Here is a 23,997-nt window from a genome sequence, read left to right as displayed (position 1 = left end):
CAAACTTTTGGTGTCGATCATTCGATTTCATCCTGGACACTACAGAAAATGGGCTTAAAGTGTAAAAAACCGAACTTCTCCTTTAACTCTACTGGAACTCAAAACTGCTGCAGATGAATCAGGTAAACAAATAATAAATATGTAGTAAATCACTTTGTGGCCATTGTTAGGTCAAAGGGTGTAATGCTATGGTCCCCCTTCCATCTCAGCCTACTGACTAAAAACTCTAAATGGCTAATAAATGGGTATTTTTGTTGGTTAACAAGCATAAACATGGCTCATCAGACATAATGTCAACCATGTTCAAAGGCCAGTTCCCAGCTCTTTAGTAAACTTGTGGGGTGAACTGTAGAGAGGGGTGGATCAATAAATCCCAAGGACTTGAGTTTCCTGAAGATATTTAGCAATGAGGACTTTTCACAGACCCTCTCTCTCTAGATGGTTCAACATTTGAAAAGTCTGACCTAATAGTATAAGTATAAAAAAAGGATGTTCTTTGTACAGAGGGTTAGGTTACTACAATAAGTTAAGCTTTTCTACACTTTAACATATTTTTGCAGTTATTGGCCACCAATTATGGAGCACAAAGCAGGAATGGACTTTAACATTATCAACCCAAATAATGTTTAAAGAAAAACAAACAAAACAAACAGAAAAGAAAATAGTAGCCTTCCTAGGTCTTCTGTAATCAGTATATCATCTTCTCATTCGTTCTCACATGAATGCATTAAATTGTTACTTCATCGCTATTGCTAGACAGTATTTCATAGACAGCTGTGCTGCAGAGAAAGAGGTCACACAGTGGGCTCACGTGTGCTAATTCCTCAGCTGCTCAGGCTTTCCACTCATTTGTTTTAACCCCAGTGATTTCTTCTTTTTTTTGTTTGTTTTTGTTTTCATTCCTCCAGCTGCAGAGGGCTAAATTTAGTTAGGAGATTCCCTTAAGTGCTCTACGCTTCACTGCCTGGTGCCCAACAACTCAGCTCCAGTGAAGAAATAAAAAGGCTGCTGCAGCTTACAGCACTCAGGGCGGAACGGTGGCGAACTTACAAAATGAAGGAGGGGTAAAAAAGTCCAACTAAGGACAACTACTTGCTCAAAAAACTGCTTGGCTGTACCACCAAGTCACTAACTTTTTAGTCAGAAAAAGAACCCTTTAGTCCAAACTCCATCCATGGCAGTATCATGGACAAAAAAAACCTCTTTCTAGAATATATTAACCAAAACAGATATAGACATAACCGGGTCAGACACACACAATCCTCAAACACAACCATACAGAGAGACTACTTAATCAAGACAAAACATCCAACCAAGTTAAGCTCCTTATTCAACAGAAATACAGACATACAGTTTCACACACCTCGAGCTTTCGCACAGAAAGCAAGCAGGGATCCTATGTGAGCTACAGAAGCAAGGTTAGGGGAGATGAATGTAAATTACCGGGACACAAAGGGCATGCAGAGGATAGAGAGGGGATGGAGGAACGAGATGGGTTTTGATTGGAGGAGATGGATAATTTTGCTGCTGTCGTTTCCACCCAAAGGGAGCAAAGCAAACACCTCAGCAGCTTTAGTCCGTTTGGGCGACGACGGCAGGCTAGGAACGGTTTCAAGCTGTGTCGGTTTTTGACTAAAGCAGGTTGTTTTCTGTCTCATTCTGGGATTTCTTTACATGGCTTTAAACTGACATGTAGCTGAATCTGGGCGATAATGTTCTTACTGAGAAATTTCAGCAGTTACTCAATAAAAACATGTTTTATAAGAGCTTCAATCCTTGCTTAGTTTTGTTTGAATGAAATTAAAGGAGGCTCAAAGAAGTATTCTAGTGATTAAAATGTTACTTAGCACAGATGTAAGGGAAACTTTTTTTCGTTGTAACAGTACTTATTATTATATCTTAGGCAGCTGAAAAGTCTGTTTATTTCCCCCAAAAGGTGCCAAATTAGTAAGGAAAATGCATGTATGGTTTGAGCAGCACAATCCAGGGTAGGAGTTGCTTCCCTAAAAACCAACCAAATCCTTTCTACCAAAGCCAAACAGCTTTTAAAGGAGGAAGTATGATGGTAGGGGGCAAACTAAAAAACATGTTTCATCATAATTGAAGGCAATCTCAATGCAGAGAGATCTCAGGTTGAGGTTCTGCAATCCCAGACTTCAGATTTCGGCACTGGGACCATGTTGGGGGATCACTAAGTTATTAAAACCACCACTGCTGACTGACAACAAACACTGTTTTAGGAATAAGATGTCATCCCAGAACCGTTTCTGATCAAGCTGTTGATCTCCATAAGGAGGAGGTCCCAGGCTGCTGTGGTTTTGTGTTGTTCCCCCGTGCACAACAGAAGCCTGTTTGTTAAATGAATGAAATGTTAAGCTTCTGTTTTGTCTCTTCATATTTGGTTTAAAGCAACAACTAGATGGAGAAGTAGGAATGACAGTGACTGCTCCAAGGACAGACCACCATGCCCCAACATCTGGCTGGTTTTGAATGGGCACAACCCTCATTCTGAAAGAGCACTTTCCCTCAAATTGGGCTGTATTGAGAGAGAATAAACTGCCTTTCCATCAGTATGTAATTTATCTCCGTTAAAACAAAGAGATAGTCCAAACATTCATGTCCTTACTCTCTGTGCGGAGCACATTATTCTGTTTGACTCCTTTAATAAAGAACTACCAGGTGTGGTAAAATGAACGAATGTGTTTGTGTATTAAGAGCTGATCGTGGCTCAAGGCAGGGGACTGTACCTTCTCCTTATCACTGGCCTCTCTTGCTACTGTGGAACCCTAAAGAAAGAAATATGTGTATGAAAAGGCAGATCTGCAAATACAAGAAATATAATCCACTTTAGCTTACATTCTTTCTAAAAATTTGTCATTTCTATTAAAAAGAGACTAGCACTCCCGAGCAATAAACAAACATGTGTTTGTTCTTTCATTGATCTCTCCCGTCTCCCCTTCTTACCTTTAAATCATATTTTTTGTAGACAGAAAGGCGGTGAGAGAAGACATTGCGAGTGACAATCATGTAGGTCTCGTCTCCGTCCACTGTGAGACGGTACATCCCCAGAAACTGAGGAAGTAGGGTGTTGCCATGGCACTCCACAATGAACTACCAAAAGAGAGTGGAGAATACAAATTTATGGCCCTTTCATATCACAATGGCTCTTTGCAGCGTGCACAAGTGGGTAGTAACAAAAGCAAAGAAGAAAACACAGCATGGTGCCTTTAAGAGTATTTTTTTTTTGGTCATCAGCTTTGAGGTGATAAATGGATGAGGACCGCGGGGGCTTTTCCTATAAAGGCTCACTTAGGAAACCTGTGCTGTTAAAATAAACAGATATTAAAATGCAACATTAAATGTTCGATTACTGCAACATGGCCAAAAACTAGAATATTCTCTACTTATAAATATTATAAAGAAATTATTAAACAGATGCTTATGGATTTTTAAAAATCCTGCAAATTAATTCTTTGTAGATAAACATCTTACATCAAAGAAAAAAAAATTCACCTGATGGTATTTCTTTAAAATGTTGTGCATCTCAGCCACATCTTCACTGCTGATGGTCTTGATGACGTAGCGCTTATCGTAAGAGGTATGAAAGCGGGCCCCACTGCGACCCTGGGCCTCACTGTTTAAGGGAGCGCTGCGAGTCAGAGAGTTCTGCAAACACAGAACAAACACATACAGCTTAAACAAAGCTATACTTTTTGAAGGTTTGACTGTATTCATTCATTCATTCAAACGTTTTATGACATTAAAACGAAAACTTGAACTCTAGTTTCACTGTCATATTTAATACTTCAATGTATTTCATATCACAGATCTGATACAAACAGTTCTATGCTAGAATATAAAAGTTATGGTTTCCTAACCTTTTACAAATAAAAATCAACAAAGTGTGGCTTACATTTGTCTTCAGTCTAAAACTGATGCTTTGTAAACCCACCTTGAACTACAGTGGCAGCCGTAATCCTTATAATGTTTGCCTCCAACAGCTTTGAATATTTTCTCCACACCTCTCTCAGTATAACTCAAAATAGCTCAAGCTGAGTCAGACTGGGCATCTGTAGTGTTGCCAAACACTTAACTGAGTGAAAGCCAAGAGCTTTGTTTAGTTAAGAGCCAAACCATTCTATAGGGGCTCTGCCTACATGTTTCAAGTTGTTTTTCAACAGAAAAGGAACCTGTTAAATCCTCTGTTGCCTCCAAGAGGGGGGGTTCCCACTGCATGATGCTGCCACCAACACTTTTCTCATCATAGAGATCCCTGGGGTTATTTTTGGTAAGCTAGCCAAAAACTTATAGTCTTGTCTCATATATACTAAAGTAACTGCTTTACATAAAATCCCAATAAAATATATTGAAGATTGTGTCTGTAAAAGGATAAAAAACCTTAAGGGAATCGAGTATATGAGTATCTCTTAGGCCGGGCACTGTACACATACACTGCATACACTGTACGATTTTTTTTTCGATTGGGCCGACTTTCAGCCTGACCGTGCATTGTGTGTAACGAGGGGTGATCAACCTCTTATGACCACCTCCCGATCAGGAATCGTGAGAAAATCAAACATGTTTGAAATTCAGTTGGCTGCCATGGGCAAATCTCTCATTGGGCATGCGCAAAAGGATTCTTCTTCTTCTTCCTCTCAGATGAAAACATAGAAGCATGGCGGGGGTGTAGGTGTAATGGAGTTCATTCTATAAAATTGACAGACCATAGTAGCCAGGTTTGCTCAGCCATGTCTTTGTTCAAAAACTTTCCCGTATTTTCTTTTTAGGGCTTCCAGCACACAAAATTGCATAAATTGGATAAATTACATTTCACTCTAGTGAGTTTCATATTCCTCTTCTGCTCGTTTGGCTTCCAGATAGACGAGTCCAAGTAGCACTATCTCACAGCGGAGCTCAGTCCGATGTATTTTTGACGTACAGTGTGAGCAGGTAAATCGCATCAGAGCATTCGGTCGCACAGTGTGAGAACATACATCGTGAGCTGTGAACTCACACTGTACGACGAAACCCTCGGGTTTCGTCGTACAGTGTGAGCTGAAGCTGCGTGTAACGATTGAAAAAAAAAAAAAAAACGCACAGTACATGCCCGGCTTTAAAAGTATCAGAACCCATCCTGATCCATCATAACCACCTAAATGATATTTAATCAAATTCTAACAATATTAAAATGGTAAATTTAGCTGTGATACTAAAGCGTTGGGTGATTTTCCATAATTTCTAGGGATCTACTTTGTCTTTCTACCTCCTATGCCAAAGTATAACACATGAGATTCTGACTCTTGTACTTGTCTGTACAAAGCAAAGGACACACAGAGGCGAACAGCTGCTACCCAGACTTTGGAGACTAAAGTAACATGATCCAACATCTCCTGGCTCAATTCCACATTCACCAAGAATTCCTCACCCTCCAGATCCTTTATTTCACAAAAAACACCATAATATACTATCACTACAAAGGGAATACCACCCTTTTCAGTAGGATATAATAATTATGAGTCGTTTTTGTGTTTGCTATCATGTCTCAAGATGCATTTATTAATATATGAAAGAAAAACATAGATTTATGTTTGTGCTTAACATATTGTGCAAAATACGCAATATAACTGGTAAAGTAAAAGTGTGTAAATGAATAAAGAATGGATTAAACACAGCAATAAAAAAACACTGAAAAAACCCAATGAACTTTATGTTTTAACCCTAAAGGGATAAATAGTAAATTCTACACTTTATTTGGACCGGACAGCAACACATTGACTCCAACCAACTGAATCCTAAAGTAAACATGAAGGGAGGACAGCTGCACTGCGCTGGAACACAATGACCTCTAAATACTGCCAAATCACAGCCTGCACTGGGAAATAGGGGCTTACTAGGAAAGAGGGAAAAAATAAAAATCAAGGAACTGGAAGACTGGACTCCAACAAAAGCAGAAAGCACATTGAAAGTTTCTTCATTCCACAGTAACTGGCAACCTTCTACCAAATCAGATGTCCTTTTAATCTTAAATCTAAACTACTTCTTACCGAGAAATCCTGATCATCGATACCAAACCTCTCCCTGAGGTTTCGAAACACGAGGGGGCAGTACTCCTTGAATTTGAAATGGCTCGGCATGTTCTCTCTGCACACAAAAAGAAAATGAATCAGGAAACAGAGAGAACACTGATAAACAGATAGTGCAAGTCTGGCATCTGTCTTTCTTCAGTATCGTTATAACTTACAGACATTTTACTTGATTGCTGTGGCAAATTAAATGCCTTACTTGTTAAAGAGGTGGTTGTCCACTTTAATCTTAGAATAAGCTTTGAAGTCATCTGGCATGAGCATGATGGGAATCTGAACATGGCTTAACTCGTTTATCTGTGCAGAGAAAAAAAAAAAAAAGAAATTTGAATATCGGATTGACAGAAAAAAGCAGGTTGGTATTTACCAAACAGAGGTTCATAAACAATGTGATAATGGCTTATTAGTCAGCAAGACAATTAAACTAAAGCCCAGACGGACACGCTTCATGTCTGCTTTGATGCATTCCATATGTTTCCCCCTATTTCCCCCAATTAAAGACAAAACATTAAAAGGATTTGGCACTGTGTTAAAAAAGGGGTTAATACAAATATCCGCTTGGAAAATACATAAATTTGCCAAAACTGACAGAAGAGAGTCCCACTTCCACTAGTGTGCTTCTTCTGACACATTAAAAAGCACCAGGACAGAAATTCTGAAAAACTATTCAAACAGTCTCTTTCAGCTTATAAAAATGTTATATGATCAACATTTTGCAACTCAAAGGTATTTTTTACAGTGGTAAGTGCAAAGGTTGCCTTTTTAACATTTCCACATGCTAAGGTTATCATAAACAGTAAAAAAAAAAAAAAGCAGTGATCCCCTAGTGACCTGGCATTGGTCCTTATGCTCTCATTTCCAATAAAAATAGGCTTTACTACTTTATTAATCACCCACTGATAATCAATCTAGCCTCAAAACTGCAAAGAACGAAAATGGGGAGAAATATAAATGAATAAATATAAGAGCGTGAATGTGAATTATAGAATCTGATGGGAGAGTAATATTTTGCATATGAACTCTGAAAGCTAAGGTCAACGTCTTTCTTTCCTTTACATTTTAAATCAAAGCAGGAAGACCTAAAGTTATTATTAGAGCTTAGATAAGCGCCTAAAGTTCAGGCCTGAATCAGTGTCCTCATCTAAGCTGTTGGTATTATGAGAAGTCTACAAATCCTGCCAAAACTGTTGAAGTTTAGAGGTGTTTTAAATAGACTGATTTAAAAAAGTTGGAGACTTATGATTAAGAAAAGATACTTCAAAGTCCAATGGCAGGTTTTTAAAGTATGAGGAGATTTTCCTCCAGTTTCTCTTTTAGCCAGGTGAGCAGGGAGCATTATCTGCGTTGTACATTTTAAAAGATTCATTATTTTTTGTCATTTTTTCTTTAAAATGTTTTGTTTTTTAGGCCAAGTTATTGAACAGCATGTCTTGTCTTTTCTACATTGTTTCAAAGTTGTCGAAGGAGGATAATACAAAAATCAGATTTCAGAGGGTTTTTTGTCATTAGAAACTGAGCACTACTTATGACTGGGCTTACGTTTTTGTTTCACGTGGTCAAAATAATAGCTGTGCAATTTATTACATTCACATTACATTGTTTATGTCTGTAGATAACCACAAAAATAATGCAAAACTAAAAAAAAAACAAAAACATTTTTCAATGTATTTTTGCCATTCTGTGTTTTGCACGTTCTTAATTTTTTTTCCCTCATCACCAACAGCCTTCGTCTAAAATTCGAGCCTTGAGAATGACAATGATTAAACAAACTAGACACAGACTATCACACCCAGTTAGACTTCACATACAATGACTGAATGCGTTTCTATAATGATTCAACAGAGAGGAACACATGTGGACACTTGACATCCTGGCACACTAATAAAGCCAAAGGCCTTCAAACACTTACGGCTCCATGCAGGTATTTCCACTTCTAGCTAGCTGTGCTCCACATTGCTGCATTACGTAGACCTGACATTTGTTATGACAGCAGGCACAGCTTGATAAACATATGACGCGTGTGTGCTTGTCTCTATGGATGTTTCTTTGTGGTGGCCTGCAGGCAAGAATGCTGGCAGGTTGCTCCATTTGCTCTCTATTAATAACCTTACATTTCAGCAAGCATTTCTTTAAAATACCGGTGGACTAAAAACGCTCCAATAGTCAGGCTCTTACTGTACATGCAGCATTTAATTACAAATTCCAACCATTCATATAGGTGCAATTTATAAGTAGAGCATTTAACTTAATGGTATTTTATTTGTATGTCAAACTTATTTCAGCAAATTAAAAACCATTTATTTTATTAATTTGGCACATCCATCTTTTCAGTTGTCTGCTGTTTATCTCGATTCCTTTAGTCACCTTTTCCCCTTGTTGCCAATTATGATCATTTTAGTTTATCTCCTCCGCATTTTTCAAACACTGAGGAAATCAAAAGTATGATATGTGATTCACCTCTATATACTAAATGTCAAACCATCTACATTGATAGGTTAAAAGCTCTTTCCTGGCCAGGCATTAAGAAAATGGTTCCATTTTAGGACGCAAAAGCATCAGCGTGGCTGTTAACATTTTAAAATTTGTTCCGGAGTTACTTCTCTTGATGTTCACATTCTGCTATACTGCATTTAATGAATGAGTGAACACCAGTGGACGCTCTTCAACTAGCTCCAGAAACAAGAACAAACGTTGCACTTGATCAGCTCTGACTGGTGATCAGCACGTCAAACAGAGAAATCCGTCTTTTTATTTTTTAACACTACATGTTAACGGTGTACAGGGGCAAAAAAGTACAATCGGCCACTGATTGTGCAAGTTCTCTTCCTTAGAAAGATAAGAGAGTTCTGTAATTTTCATCACAGTCACTTCAACTATGAGAGACAAAATGAGAACAAACAAATATCTAGGAAATCAGATTGCAGGATTTTTTTTTATTTACCGTATTTTCACGACTATAAGGCGCACTTAAACGTCTTTTTTTTTCCTCAAAATGTGCGGTGCGCCCTATGGTGCGGTGCGCCCTATGTGTGTTGTAACTGCGACTTTTGAGACCACCTCATTGAGGAGATGATGAAAGAGTGGCTGAATGTAAGGAGACCAGGTGTTTTTTTTTCCACCCCTCACCATCGCTGTTAATATGTAACTCCATGCGTGCCCATCTCACAGCTGATGTGAAAAACATGGGGAAACAAATTAACGCTGTGCTCGCTGTTCAACCGCTCGACATCGGTGTGAACCGGACCCAGCAGGTGCAGCAGAAGCAGCGAGTTTACATGCAAAGTCAATGGTTGACGCGCGTATAGGTGCAGCAAAAGGTCCTGCAGCGCGTTTTGGTGCAGCACGTCGGGAGCGTTTAAGCATCTGACGCACCGCCAACGCGCTGCTGCTGCTCAGATGGAAAAATTGAAGTTTTGCTGCTGGACGCGCCGCATCAACCAATCAGAGAAGCTGATCTGGGAGCTGACAGCGAGACAGTACTGCGCTCTGATGACATATGATATTAACGCAAATGAAAAGGCTCGGTGGATGCGTGGCTGAGGCAGGTGTATGTGAGAAGACTAGGTGGTTTTTTCCACGCATCACCATCGCTGCGTGCCCATCTCACAGCCGATGTGAAAAAAAGATGAATCAAATTAACGCTGTGCTCGCCGTTATCCCGGGGGGTCTGACAAAGGAACTTCCACCGCTCGACATCGGTTTGAAGCGGCCGTTCACAGTAAGGCTGCGAGCGGCGTGGGAGCGATGGATGACAGACGGAGACCACAGTTTCATGATAAATGGAAGGCAGCGCCGGGCAAGTTACGCCACCGTTTGCGGATGGATTGTAGATGGACTGTGTCTGCTGGCTCTGTTGTTCAAGCTTTCGCAAAAGCCGGCATTATTTCTGAGGAGCCGCGCTGCACGGAAAGTGACTGACAGCGAAGAAGGGGAAACTGGCATGTCTGATTTAGCGCAGCTGTTTTATTCAGAGGAATGCTGAGGATAACAGAGGATGATGACTTTGATGGGTTTGATTAATACTTTGTAATAAATACATGAATAAAGCACAATCATACTCAGGTTTGCTCCCGCTCTATTTTTCTACCTGAAAACTTAATTCAACAGCAGCCTCTGGGCGGGTCTCCTCCTCTTCACCGCGGTGGCTGGCAGGTGTTTTTTCATCTAAATAATCTAAATCTTGCAGCTATATTTGCTGTGATCAGTGGGAATAAAGTAGTTTTAATATGTTTTTAAGTGAGAAAGGCCACCTGAAAACTTAATAATTGCAGTCAGTTCATCCAGATTATCTATTTCTGTCGGAGGCGCTCAGACCCCCACATACCAGCGGTGCACCGACAGGAGAAATCCTTTCGTTCACTGCGGCTGCTGGCAGGTGTTTTTCATCTAAATAATTTTAGCTGCAGGCACCAGGATACCGGTAATAAAAGCGAACATATTCTGTCGGCAGGTTTCAGGATTTTAAGTTAATTTAGGAGTGATCACAGCGCTGTGTCATCTGCGATGTGTCTGTCTCACGGCCAGCTGCCAGGTTTGATTAATACTTTGTAATAAATACATGAATAAAGCACAGTCATACTCAGTTTTGCCCCCGCTGTATTTTTAAATACGCAGTAGAGGTATTTAAAGGTAGTAGAGGACATGCACCTGTATATAAAAAATGCGCCCTATAGTCCGGTGCGCCTTATGTGTGTGTTAAATACAGAAATGGGACACATAACTGAGAGTGCGCCTTTTAGTCCGGTGCGCCTTATAGTCGTGAAAATACGGTACTTGTTAATTATGGTGGAAAATAGATATTGAGTTGTTAACAAAAGTTCAACTCTGCATTTTGTAGCAGACAGGTTAAACATTTCCTGTAAAGGCTGACTATACTTTGAAACCAGGTCGTCTGCGTAGGTGTTGCAGTGAACGCAGAGACGTCCCTGCCCCCTCCGCAGACACTCTGCGGCACCTCTCCCAAATTGTATGTGACCGTAGACAGTGCTACAGACAGGAGGCCTCTGATTGGTCAAATCTACATCCTCTCTACCCATGCGTATTGCCTGTTTGGTACCTTACCAGCTTGTTTTTTGTATGATCACCATTATGGAAAACGACTCGTGAAGTTGGACCAGCTAGAAGAGCGAGGTGCTCAAGAATGCTGGGACCCTTTTTCCACCTGGATCTCCGCTCTTTTTTGCCCTCATGTCCCTCCGTTGTCGGACAAGCTTGCCCCCACTTCCTCACCGCTAGTTTGTGATTGTCCCTCTTATTTTGTGGAATAACATAGCGCAGGCCACGCTTCAATATTGAGCATAAATCAAAAATGTCTGCATCATACCTGCAACAAACATACTGCAACACACTGCTGTGGGAGTATAACCAGCTCTTTTGTCTATACCAGGTTTGCTGACGTTGTAGCTGGTATTTTAGCCCATTCCTCCATGCAGTGGTGTTTTGAGGGTGTTGCTTGGCACCATGGACTTCCAATTCCCTCTGAATATTCTCTTTGGGGTTGGCTGCAGACTGGGTAGCCCACTCCAGGACCTTGAAATGTTATTTACAGAGCCACTTCTTTGTTGACTGAGCGGTGTGTTTGGAATCCTCTTCATGGTGGAAGACCAAGTCATGTTTTCATCTTCAATGCCCTCAATAATACAATGAATTTAAAACCTCATGGTAAATGGCCCTATTCATTCTTTCCATAACACAGATAAGTTGTCCGGTCCCCTTTGCAGAAATAAGCCCTGAAGTATGACGCTTCCCCCCTGTGCTTCAGAGTTTTGTTGGGATGCAACTTGGCAATGTTCTTCCTCCAAATATCACATGTTGAATTTGTACCAAAAAGTTCCGTTTTAATTTTATCTGACTGCATGATATTCTCTCAATCCTATTCTGGATCATTAATTATTCAGACAGGTCTGGGCATAAACTGGCTTCAGCAGGGGGACCGCCTGGCATTCCAGGATTTAAGTCCCTCTGGACATAGTGTGTTCTTGATGCTAGCCTTTTTTCCTTTGGTCCCAGCTCTCTGAAGGCCATTCCTCAGGTCTCCCCTTGTAGTCTTGTCCTTTTTGGTCACCATTATCATGATAATTTTGACCCCACAGGACGAGATCTTGCATGGGTACAATTGTTCTCAAAGTTGATTTATTCACACCCTTGTGCCTGCCTATTGTAGATTCACTCTTCCCAGCCTAGTGAAGGTCTAAAATCTTCCTGGTGTCCTTCTACAGCCATGGTTGAATTTGGAGTCCAACTGTTAGAGCTGTGGACAGGTGTGTTTTATACAGATAAAGAGATCAAACAGCTGCCATAAATATAGGCGATGAGTGGAAGACAGAAGAGCTTCTTAAATAAGTTAGAGGTCTGTGAGAGAATACTTTTCACAAAAGTTTACCTAAAAAAAAAAAAAAAGATTTAAAAATCCTACGATGTAATTTCTTGTATTATTTTTTTCCCCGTTTTGTCTCTTGTAGTTAAAGCATACCTATGATTAAAAAAAATTAAAGACCTCTCATCTGTCCAAGTAGGAGAACTTGCACAAGTAGTGGCTGGCTAATTTTTTACCCATTGTATAAAGGCATCTACTAAAAGCATGTACTTTATTGAGTTAAAAAAACAAACAAACAAAAAAAGCATTCTAATGCAAGTTAGTGTCATATATTAAGATTTATTAATAGGGATAATATCACTTATTTATATAGTATCCATCTCACTCCCCAGCCCATTTATCCTGATCTAGTGTTTGAAACACTAGTAGCCTACCCTCTCCCCATCTACCATTTTGAGGGAGATAGATGAAACTTTTGTTGAAATTGGAAGAATGTTGACTAAAAAAAATTATGTCAAACTATTATAGTCAATGTCACGAGTCAACTAGTTGAAGAAGCATCCCTAGGAAATAAAAATAAAACTGATTGTGCAGAGCAGTTTAACCAAAAAATGGCTTTGACTTACAACACTGTACCCATTTTGACAAGTTAGAAGAAAATTAACCCCTTAACAGTCTGTCTTGGCAAAAACCTATTGGCTCTTTGAGCCTCTAGGGCCGACCTGTGGGCAATGGATGTTTTACAGAGCAGTAGCTTTAAGTTCTTATGCTCCACTAATCTGCAACAAACTCCCAGAAAACTATAAAAGTGATGAAACCCTTGGTTGCTTTCAATCCAGATTAAAAAGGTATTTATAAAGGGTGGCTTTAGACTTTGCCATCTAAACATTTTAGTTTCAAAGCCTAACTTTCTTTCATTTGATAGACAATAATTGTATTCTTCTTTAATTATCTTGCAATGTACTTTTCCATGTGTATTTAATTCTGCACTTTGAATTATCTAGCTAATTATATATGCTATATAAATAAACTTGCCCTGCCTAATGGGTTAATCACTGAATGTTGCTTCTTATTAATCTACTTTAACTTAGATACTGTTATAAGCAACAAATGGTAAAACAAATCAAGAATATAGGAAGAGAAAGGGAAGCAAAACTGAACAAAAGACATGAAAAGGGAGACTTCTGAGTGTCGGAGTCGGCAGATGCCATGTTGGAGTATGTTTCAGCACCCTCGTGTGACAGGCACTGACGTCACGCTGGGTGTTATAAAACAGATGAATCCTTGGTGCTCAGCAGGGAGACGTCACCTAATCAACAAGGCTGGGTTTTACACATGAACAGAGACTAACATTACATGCAGCCGGCAGTACACCATCCTTCAAATAAGAAGAAGCAATGCTAACTTTTATTGGAAGATAGGCGGTTTTTGAAAACGTAGTTGTTAGATGCTGTTTAACATTCCTCTCGAAAACTTGCAGTTAAATAAACAAAGAAATCTGATGATGTGTCAAAGTATCGGGTTACCTGTAAATAATTGCTGCTGTTGTTTCTATTTTGAGGGGGGGGGGCACATTATGCTTTAACAAACGCGTGAATGTCTCTGCTCATCCTGCTGCAGTTATCAAACTTGCAGACAAATTTCACACTACCACTTCCTTCTCGTCTCCATGGCAATGCAGATTGGTTTTCCGGCCCAGGGTGAAGTAACTCTGCTGTGTTGCTCCATTGGACAGGAAGTCAGCGAGAAAAGGCATGCTCAGTCAGCACATGGCATAACTTTGCTTTTCTGAACGGTGACTCGATGAAGGTTCGGCAGATGACAACTCGCAAAGAACTGTGAGGACAGAGATATTACCTCTGAAAGTGGAGAACCTCTGATCAGGGCAGGAGGAAGACCTTCCAAAATGAAGATGAAACCTATGGCCATCAAATTTACTCATAAGGTTTCTAATCCATTACTGATCCAACATTTCCAAGTAGATTATTTTATAAATCTAATGTTTCCACCAAGTTTCTCTCAAACTACACGTATATTAAACAAAGGACTGTCATTTGAAGATGCTAAGAAAAATATGCAAGGTGAAATTCCAACTCACTACAAGCCACATTCCAATATGTCCAATATCAACAATAACAGAAGCTGCTGTATTGGTAGGAACAAGATTTGTCTGCTGATATGCTCCGCAGTGGGACAGTGTTAAAAATGGTTTGACACATGCAGTTCCTATGCGTTATAGATATCTTTCGAGTAGTAGGCAAGTGAGAACAAGAAGTGTTTGAACCGTTTACTATGTTGACTTCTCTCTGGAAATTGCTTGAAAAAAAAAGAAGAAAAATCAGTGCATGACTTTGGCTTTTAGCCAAAACTTTTCCACAAAGTGGCCACAAAAAACAAGCCATATTCTAAGCTACCTCAGTGGTTCACAAATCAAGCCAGCCACATCCTATAACATTGCAAACTCGCAGAAAGAGATCAGCATGGCTAAATCAGAGTGAGAGCAGCACAGTCATTCAGAATGACAGGCTGAAGTCTGCATCCACTTTACACCTACTTGCCAACTCTGTTACAAGCCCTCTTGGCAGCTCAAAGCATGACAGCTGCAGGTCAAACATTATTGAGACTGGAAGAAGGTGTACAGGGTGTGACCTGAGAGGTTTATGCAAGATATGTTAACATACCAGCTAATCTTTCACAACATCTACATTAAACAACCAAATAAAAGTGTCAGAAATGTTTTTTGTTTTGCTTTACCATTATATGTTTACCAAGTTGCTTTTTATCTTCTACTCAGTAATTATAATGCTAAAAAACAGAAGTAATCAATTACACTTTTAAATTAAGATCTGATCATGGCTTAAAATATTTCCTGGAAGTGGACACAGAAGGAAATTCTCCACAAACTGTCAGCTTTTTCACAACTTGAAAATTGGGGAAATTACTGGAACCTGGGGATTTTCAGCTTTTGAAAATGACTGAGTCTTCTTCACTGAGTAACAACCTGCACACAAAATACCTTTATGTTTAGATAAAATCTAAAATCCAATTTGTGTCCGGTCATTAACAATTTTTTGGTTTCCCTATTTCCTAAACATAATGCTCTATAAATCTTGTGTAACGGCTGCAGTTTACTTACAGTGTAAGATACTGTTATTTTATTGTTGAAATTGTTGCATTGCATAGACTCTTCAGGTATTTTACCCACCCCTAATGTATACACATCTGTCCTGTCTAAGTTAATCAATTATGAATAATATACGAATTAAGAGCAGATTTAACACTTCTGACTAAGCATAGAACAAAAAACAAGTGAAAGTTTTAACTATTGTTCCACGACCCTCTTCAACTGTCAACCTGCTTTCAACAAAGATTAGAGTCTTTTATTTCGTAATCATCGCATTCTCCTGGATTCACAGAGAAATGTATTAGAGGGCTAACAGACTGAAATGATTAGCTGCAGTGTGGATCAGAATGGACAGGAGGCATAGGCAGTGTAAATCCAGGGTCAGTTGTGACTAATTCGCTGAAGTACATGTAAACTTGTAGATGAAAACACATCAGTTTTTTTCTTTTGACAGAAGTGTTTAAAGTATGTAATGGACTAAAACCATAAAAAGCACATCTGACCACATAAAATTGGTGATCCGTGTAACAATGGGTTTTCTATGTTTATGCTTCAAGAACACCGCTGGATAGAATATATATATAGCTGGAAAGTATACAGATGCTATTTCCAAACCTGATGATTTAATAAGAGCAGTAGGTTCATATCTAACATAATTATATTCTTTTAGGCATAAGTGGGAATAATATTGTATTAAGTTCCTTTCTGATGGAATACAGACAACTCCACTTCATCTACGCTGAACATTCTGCAAAATATTGCAAATTCAGTACATTTATTAAATTAAACATTTTAACACCTGACAGCACAGATGACCTTAAAAAGCATCTTCACTATGTATTGCTTATAGTCATTGTGATGCAACTTTTGGAGCACCCGTAACAGAAAACATACTATTTTATTCTCCATGAAACATTTGTGGTTAAAAGGATTGCACAAAAACAGAAAAAATGGTCATCTTTGCTAAAACCCTTAGGAAAAAAACGAACTGGAGATCAGATCTCCATAAAAACTTTGTATTGGCAAAAAAATAAATAAATAAAATAAAAAAAGGAAAAAGTCTGAATATACTGCTTTTATAAACAAAAGCACCAGCAATAAGAGTAGAGCATATTATCTTTGCTGGATCATGCATCAAAAATGCAAAACTCACACAGCAATAATATATACCAGAAATGTTTGCATATGACGGCTTAACCTTTACAAAAGATACCACTCTAATTTTGTTCATTCCATATTTTGACAAAACATTTGTGAATTTTATTTTGTAAATGAAAAAATAAAATATTGCTCTAAATGTATGACAGGAAACTTTAACTAGCTAACTTTGAAACTGGTGCTTTTTATAAATCCTCCCTGGAGGCCTGGGCGATAAACTGAATATATACTACACCGTTACCGATATTCACTATGATAACCGGCGATAATACCATGTCGATAAAATAAATACATTTAGTTTTGTTGTTTTGCTTCAGGTACATCAAAGGGCACGCTCTTGAGGCACGCCTGACCTTAATAGCTACAAGCATAAAAATTGAAGCCAAAGACTCTTTGTTGCTCCTCAGAGAGAGTGCAGTGTGAAGGTAGCATTACACAAGCAGGTGTGTTGTGCCGAAGGGCAGTTATACCAGCTGTAAATGTCCAAAGGGCAAAATAAATGCGCCATTATCCATAAACAACATTCATCTATTGATCTTTTGGAAATGAAGACTCCAAGAACCATGAAAAAAAATTGCGGCATCTCTTTAGAACCTATCGCGCTCCCCTACCCAGTTGTCATTTACGTTAGTTCTTGTTTTTCCCCCATTCCACGGACAAAATTGTCCCAAAAAACAAAAATTCCCTTCAAGTGTACCTGTTTGCAAACAGCGCAGTGTGCTTGTTCCCGCCAATGAAGTCGTCCGTAAGGACATTAGATATTCCACCATATTCTGGGGGAAAATCAGGGCGTACCAAAGCTGTACATCCCAAAAATAGGGCATACAGTTTTTAGAAAAGGGCGTACAATGTATGGCCGTACTGCCCAAATTATCGTGATATTGATTTGAGGTCATATCGCCCAGCCCTAACTCCGTGGCGACTAATGCATCAGGCAGCAACCAAACATTTGCGTTTCTTATGGACCATGATCCATCTATAGGTATGCGTGGGAGTAGGGCAGGACATTATATTGTTCTCTTATTTAATCAAAATGAAAGAAATCATTAAGAACAACAGCATTCTAAAATTATCATTTTTGCTCCAAGACTAAAAATAAATTCAGAAAAGGCCTAGATGTGTTTCACTCTTTCACTCTGGGTACCAGGAGGTGAGATGACACCTTTTTTTTGTTTTCCTTTACCCAGAATCAGCAGACATCTTAGCAGTGAGTCACTCCTGAAGATATTTATAGCAACCTCCATGTAATACAAAGATTACGATTGAGCTTCCTCGATTAGGATAGAGAGAAAAAAGAATGGAAGAGAAATGAAGAGAAGAGTGTATCAGCAAGACAAGCTTAGGCAAAAGAAAATCTGCTGATTAGCCGGAAAATCATTCAGCTGAAAAAAAGACAAAATAAAAACTTAAACAAAAAAAGAAAACATCCAAAAACTAAAAATGGGGAAGAAAAACTTTCAATATGAAATACATAGAAATAATTTGTAATTTATCAACAAAAGCATGTGCTTAGATATGGTAAACCATTATTGTCTAGAATAAAATTTATCCACATTTCACACAAGCCAAATGTAGCTATTCTAAATTTAACGTGCAATATTTGAGTCTGAACTAAACTTCATTTAAAAATCTTAATTATTCTTGGGTAATCTGTGAGAGCATAAGCATAACTGCAAAGTCAGGAACAAAAAAAAAAAAAGACAGTAGAAACAGAGGCTAAAACTGATCTTGGTTTTCTCTGATGACACAACAATTACAAACGTCCACTTTGGTTTGTTGGTCTAAAAGAGGTCTGTGTGGTTTCACTTACTCAACTGCTTTTGGCAAGTGATTTTGGCTGATAGGCCGGTTGGATTTGAGGGTGGGGGTTGCATTCGTAGAACCAGCACATCATTGCGTGTATTTGCATGTTGCTGCAATCTGGCTGCATTCTCAAGCCTCACCCTTAAATTGTTCCATTGCAGTGTCCTGTTATATTTACATACACGGAGGGACTTTTAAAATCTTTTTTTTTTGTATTGACCCTACTATAATGCCTTCATTAGCCTTTGCACCTTACGCCGGTGGTTGAATCTGGTGATCTAATTCAGAACGACTTTTTTTTTTTAAGAAAGCAAGTCATGCGCTCAAAAGGAAAACAGCAGGAGAGGTAGCCTAAAGGCATGAGAAGAAAATGTGCCGGCTGATCCCCTGCTCCCTGATATGCAATCCAAGAGAACAGTTTCAACATGCACGCTCTCCAAACGTGTGCCTCTTTAACACAGTTCCTATACAACGCAGCAAAATATATTTACTTTTAAAGACTGTGATTTTAATAGCGCAAACGAAAAATATCTAAAGCGTTTCGACAGAGAAAAATCAAATCAAATATTTGCTTTCTCAAAGAATAAACATTTAACAGTGAACTAATAATGAGCATTACAAAGCTGTAAGGAGGCAAACCTTCTTTGAACCTTACTTTGCTTCCAGGCTTAATGTCATGGCCAGGTGGACAGTAATCCAAGCAGACTACAGCTTAGATAAAGAACTACACCTGAATCTTTAGAGCTCCTGGCTTTACATACATCAAGCTATTTTGAGGATGTGTAATCCAAACCCATGTGTAACCCTAACACTGCATCTTTAAGCCCCTGCTTTGATTCCAAGTAAGAATTTGTGGAACAAATTGATTTTATAGAAAAAAAAAGAGGCATCTAGTTTTACCAAAAGAAAGGGTACTGGAAAGCTTTATTCCATGTTAAGGATGCTCTTTAATGTTTACAGAAGTGTAATTATAGGATTACATATCCAGAAGGATTTAATAAACAAGACTGTCTTTGTGTGGTTACCTTTTAAAATCCATGGCATGGTCCATGAAGACTTAAACAGAGTTCTCTGATATACACCTTGTTGGAAAATTCCAGCTTGTAAGCTCAGCTTGTTTTCTTAAACTTAATTATTTTCTGTGGACATTTTAATTAGAGGTTACAGTTTTTAAAAAAAAAGCAACAAAAAAAAACTACAAAAGATTTTAAAAGGTCGGTCCTTTTTTACTACATAAACTGAATGACTTTAAACATTAAGAAGTAATAACAATTAGGTTCATTGATGGCGCTGGGGCTAGATAAGTTTGACTTCTTCCCACTCATTTTCAGGCATTTATACACATGTTTAATGATGTATAGAGAATCTTGTTTTTTGAACCATCTGTGACTTGTTGCCTATATTTAATTTCCATTTGTATTTCTAACTCCTGTTCTAAATAAATGAATAAATAAATAAATTATCTTTTTAAAAATCTATTAAGAAAAATAACCAAAATAAATTCAAAACGCTACACGATCCGTCCTGCAAGCATGATCCGCACCATCCGCTTATTGACACATGCGGAACCAGATATACATCCGGGTCGCCCTCGATTTTATTTTGTCAAAAAAATACTAAACTATAATGTGTTAATACAGATTAATAATGTATTTCCTGAGAAAATAAATGGCTTAAAATCTTTTCTGTTTTATCACTCGTCCCTGCCCGATTTGCAACGGAAATGGGATCCTGCGCTACTTCCGGGATCAAACTTTTTCAGCTTTGGAATTAAACATAAATGTAGTCTTTTTAAGAAAGAAAGAAACAACTTAAATGCAGATAAACATGGTTTAATCATATTTGGCCGGACTGCTCTAAACATGCCTGATGATGTCAGACAAGCAGTTTAATGGAGAAAATGTAAAAATCATCAAATCTGTCTCTGAAAAGTCATAAAAGATTTTTTAAAGATGTGCATTAGCATTCTTCGGTGAGTTAAGGATAGAAATAAGTAATTTTAGTACCATAACAAATTATTTATTTAAATCCAGATAAACATCTGGTTGTGCCAAATGAGCTGCTGGTATAGATCGTGATTCCAGGACGGATCGGGTAGTGAAAATAACCACTTTCCATTCTATTCACATACTGCGCAACTCCTACTGTTAAAGAGGAAGTGCATAAAGTGAAGTGAAGTGTAATTGGAGGCTTTTGAAAGGTAAAAAAAAAAAAAACACCCAGAGCTTAAAACATCCCACAGCTTGTTTTAAAGAAGCTGAAACAAAAAAAAGCATCATTTGACGTTTTGTACTTTGCATTTTCACTGAGGTGTACGCTACATCGTAGAATAAGCAAATTAGGCCAGTTGATGTGTGAAATGTCACTGCTTGCTGTAGCAGCGGGATGATAATTCTTAAAGAAAAAAAAAGGGTGTAGCTTAGTTATTCTTCTGAAAACCTGTAGATACAAGACATTTATTTATATTACTTTAATCTCCCATTTAGATGATGGCGACTACAAAGCTAATGATTATAGCAAAATAAACATAATAACCCCTTTTTGAATTCTTCATCACAGGGCCTGCTTTTTTTCAAAGTAGGCCAAATTAGGTTTAGAATCCATACCTAGGAAATCATAGAGATCAAACTTGCCCCTTCTTTTGGACATTTCTTTAAGAAAAATAGCACAATTAGAAGTCAGTGCTTTGCAGCGTTTTTTGTTGGCATGATACATTACTGTATCGCAATCGCGGCTGCATCTATAGTCGCACCCCAATGCATTGCTTCAGCCTTTATGTCGGAAGCATTGCACTCACTTCCCAGTTTCCAAAGAGGTTTGGTATAACAGCAACACTTATAAATTAAAAACAAAAATAGTTACAAAGCTTGATATGAATAGCACTGAGCACCAAATTAGTATCATGACAAGAATGAACATCTATGAAGTAGGTCAGGATCTTTTTTTAACTCATCAAGAATGTAAGCAAATCAGCATGTTTTAAAAGTGAGCTAAGCTGCCTATTTTGGGCATATTGAAAAAGCCACAAAAATATCTCCTTATGTTTTAATATAACGTATGATGTATTATTTGTTTTAATATGACGTATGATGTAGTTGAGTGTGCTGGGATAACCTATGAGGCACCTCTGTCACTCAGGGGGAAAAAAAGGAATACATTTAGTCAGTTCTCCTTTACAATGAACTTTGTTTTAACAATTTGCAATGTCAGTCAGTAGGTCTTGAGCACAGTAAGCAAAGTGAGGAAGTATTGCAGCACGCCACTGGCAACTGATGGCTCTAAAGTTTCTGTATGATTCATATCATCACTTTAAGCTGAAAGGTTTAACAGTTTTGTTTTTTTGTTGTTTTTGTTTAACGGTTTTGTGTTGTTGTTTTTTTTTTTCCTTTAGGAAATGTGAACTGCACTTGATCAACTCCATTTCAAAATGTGTAAAACTGGAGTGGTTAAACCTGAAATTGCTTAGAATTTCTTATTTATTCTATTAGTTCATGGCTATGTTTCTCATCTATCTAGCATTTTAACGTTTCTTTGAATCTGTCACCTGACACAGAACAAAGTCAGTTTTTTTTTTAGAGAACAGGCTTTAGTTGGGGAAGTGGATGTGTGCTTCTGCAAGAGGAAGGAGTGTGCAGAAAGAGCAGCCTACCCAGGGAGCAATTCCCAAAACAGCCTCCACTGATTATAAGAAGCAGTAAAACTGCATTAAATGCATCATAAAAAATAAATGTCAAAGACCTCACACGCCTTTACTCCATTCGTCCATGCATGATGCTAAACGTATGCATGCTTTCTGACTGACAGATACTGGTTCACAGTTCAGCAAAAGGAAGACGAGGAAATCAGAGATAAGCTGCCTTGGATGAGACACAGAACCATATAAGCTTATCCTATATGTGCACAACAGGAAGCCAAAGGCTGATGCTAATGTTTTATTTACACGTTTAGATTGACAGAATATCAAAACCTCAGACATATGTCATCACACTTTTTTTTTTTTGCATTCAGTGGATCCTCATTAGGAAGATGTGACTTACCGAGTGATTGACTCCCCACATGAGTACGCTGAGGAGAGGGTCGCTGGCACGAAACAGCTTCACTTTCTGAGCCACGAAGTGTTTCTTCTTCGTCTTCGTTTTGCTCGCAATAGATGCGGCGATGCTGGCCGCCGAAGCCATGTTTCCAGCAAACTGCCCGCTGCTGCAGTCTGTGCAACTGATGATGTGTAGATCAGCGTCTCCCCTTGAAGCTGGCACCGTGGCCTCACGATGTAGTCGGGTTATTACTATTCATTTAGTCTCCTAACCCAACAGAATGCACCAAGTCGGTTAATGTTATCTATCTAGGAAGGGGGTGAGAAACTAATAAGCTAACAATGTTGCTCTCCCGCACCTAAAACCGCCTCCTTTCAGCCTCACATCGATGCCTTCCTCCTCTCGCTCACAGAGCTGGCGTTAGCATAGCTCGTCAAACAGACCAACGGTTAAATTTATAAAATAATAGTAATACAAAAATAAACAATGACAGCGGGAGGAAGCGGATATATTCCCGTTGGAAGCGCCGAATAAGAGAAGGGTCACCCCCCCGCCCACCTCCCTCCCAGAAGAAAATATTAAAATGACAACCGAATGATGCGAAACGTATTACCAGACAAACAGCTAGAACCCCTCCGACGTTCCTCGGCCATAAGACGGTACGAAGCAGAGGCAGGCTCAGTCGCTCACAGCCGCTTCGGCTACCGTTAGCCTGTGAGCTAACCGGAGCTACTGCTAGCCAGCTTCCAACAGTCCTCCTACGCGTTTAGTCCGTAGATATGACAGGGGCGTATCCTGTCAGTGCCCATACCCCGTTCGACGTAAAAACACCCAGCAGCAGATAATAAGACCACTAACGTCCACTGGAGGTCAGCTCCTAACTCCGCAGCGCTGGTGTTCATGTGTGCTGCTGTCAAATGACAGCTCGACGGATGGGAGGTGACAGTCCGAGCCGCGCAATGTCTGACGCTGCGCTGATTCGCCGCACCTCCCTCCTTCCCTCCACACACACAGCCAAGCCCCTGACTTAATACTTATACTCTACTAAATATGAATTAAGGATTAAATGGAGCTATTTCCTTTTAAAAATCGGTTGTAATAGTGATGTATGAGCAACATCCCCACCGGGCATCCCTGTAATGCTTTGCTTTCGATGAGATTAATCACAGGCTCTATTTTTTTCAGGAAGCAGCGCGTTAATGTCCCCAGCTACTATAGAGGTAATGTCTTTAGAGGTCATTTGGTTTTCTGGTGCATACTACGCTGTTTCCACTGGCACTCTGCTGTGTCAGTAGCTCTGGAAATGTGCTGATGCAGTTTAGTCCTCATTTGTTTTATGAGTCGCTGTTCATAGCAGCACATTTAAAGACCGGCCTCTCTGTTTCCTGCGCGGGTCAGGTCAACCCTTTTTAACCGAAAAAATACCTCTATAGATTTTATGCATGTGAATACGCTCCAGGTCAGGGGACTTCATCGTTT

General features: G+C 39.0%; 1 protein-coding gene across 6 annotated transcripts in view; it reads right to left on the bottom strand.

Annotated features, from left to right (window-relative positions):
• pip4k2a (phosphatidylinositol-5-phosphate 4-kinase, type II, alpha) overlaps positions 1 to 23,470 on the bottom strand; it is a 35,804-nt gene extending 12,334 nt beyond the window's left edge. For 3 of the 6 annotated variants that reach the window (XM_015386606.1, XM_015386605.1, XM_015386607.1), the window contains exons 1-6: positions 22,522 to 23,470; positions 6,283 to 6,380; positions 6,045 to 6,141; positions 3,514 to 3,666; positions 2,965 to 3,111; positions 2,748 to 2,786 (exon numbers count right to left, since the gene is read on the bottom strand). In XM_015386606.1, the coding sequence (XP_015242092.1) occupies positions 2,748 to 2,786; positions 2,965 to 3,111; positions 3,514 to 3,666; positions 6,045 to 6,141; positions 6,283 to 6,380; positions 22,522 to 22,662 (675 nt within the window). In that variant the 5' untranslated portion in view covers positions 22,663 to 23,470. The remainder of the gene's footprint in view (positions 1 to 2,747; positions 2,787 to 2,964; positions 3,112 to 3,513; positions 3,667 to 6,044; positions 6,142 to 6,282; positions 6,381 to 22,521) is intronic. The other 3 variants (XM_015386602.1, XM_015386603.1, XM_015386608.1) reach the window with 3 other exon arrangements.
• Between the last annotated feature and the right edge of the window lie 527 nt (positions 23,471 to 23,997).

This window comes from Cyprinodon variegatus, unplaced genomic scaffold (genome assembly GCF_000732505.1).
Source record: "Cyprinodon variegatus isolate N-32 unplaced genomic scaffold, C_variegatus-1.0 Scaffold372, whole genome shotgun sequence".
In the NCBI taxonomy this organism is placed as follows: Eukaryota; Metazoa; Chordata; class Actinopteri; order Cyprinodontiformes; family Cyprinodontidae; genus Cyprinodon; species Cyprinodon variegatus.
Note: the sequence above shows the minus strand (reverse complement) of the source record. Positions and strands in the feature narration are given on the sequence as shown.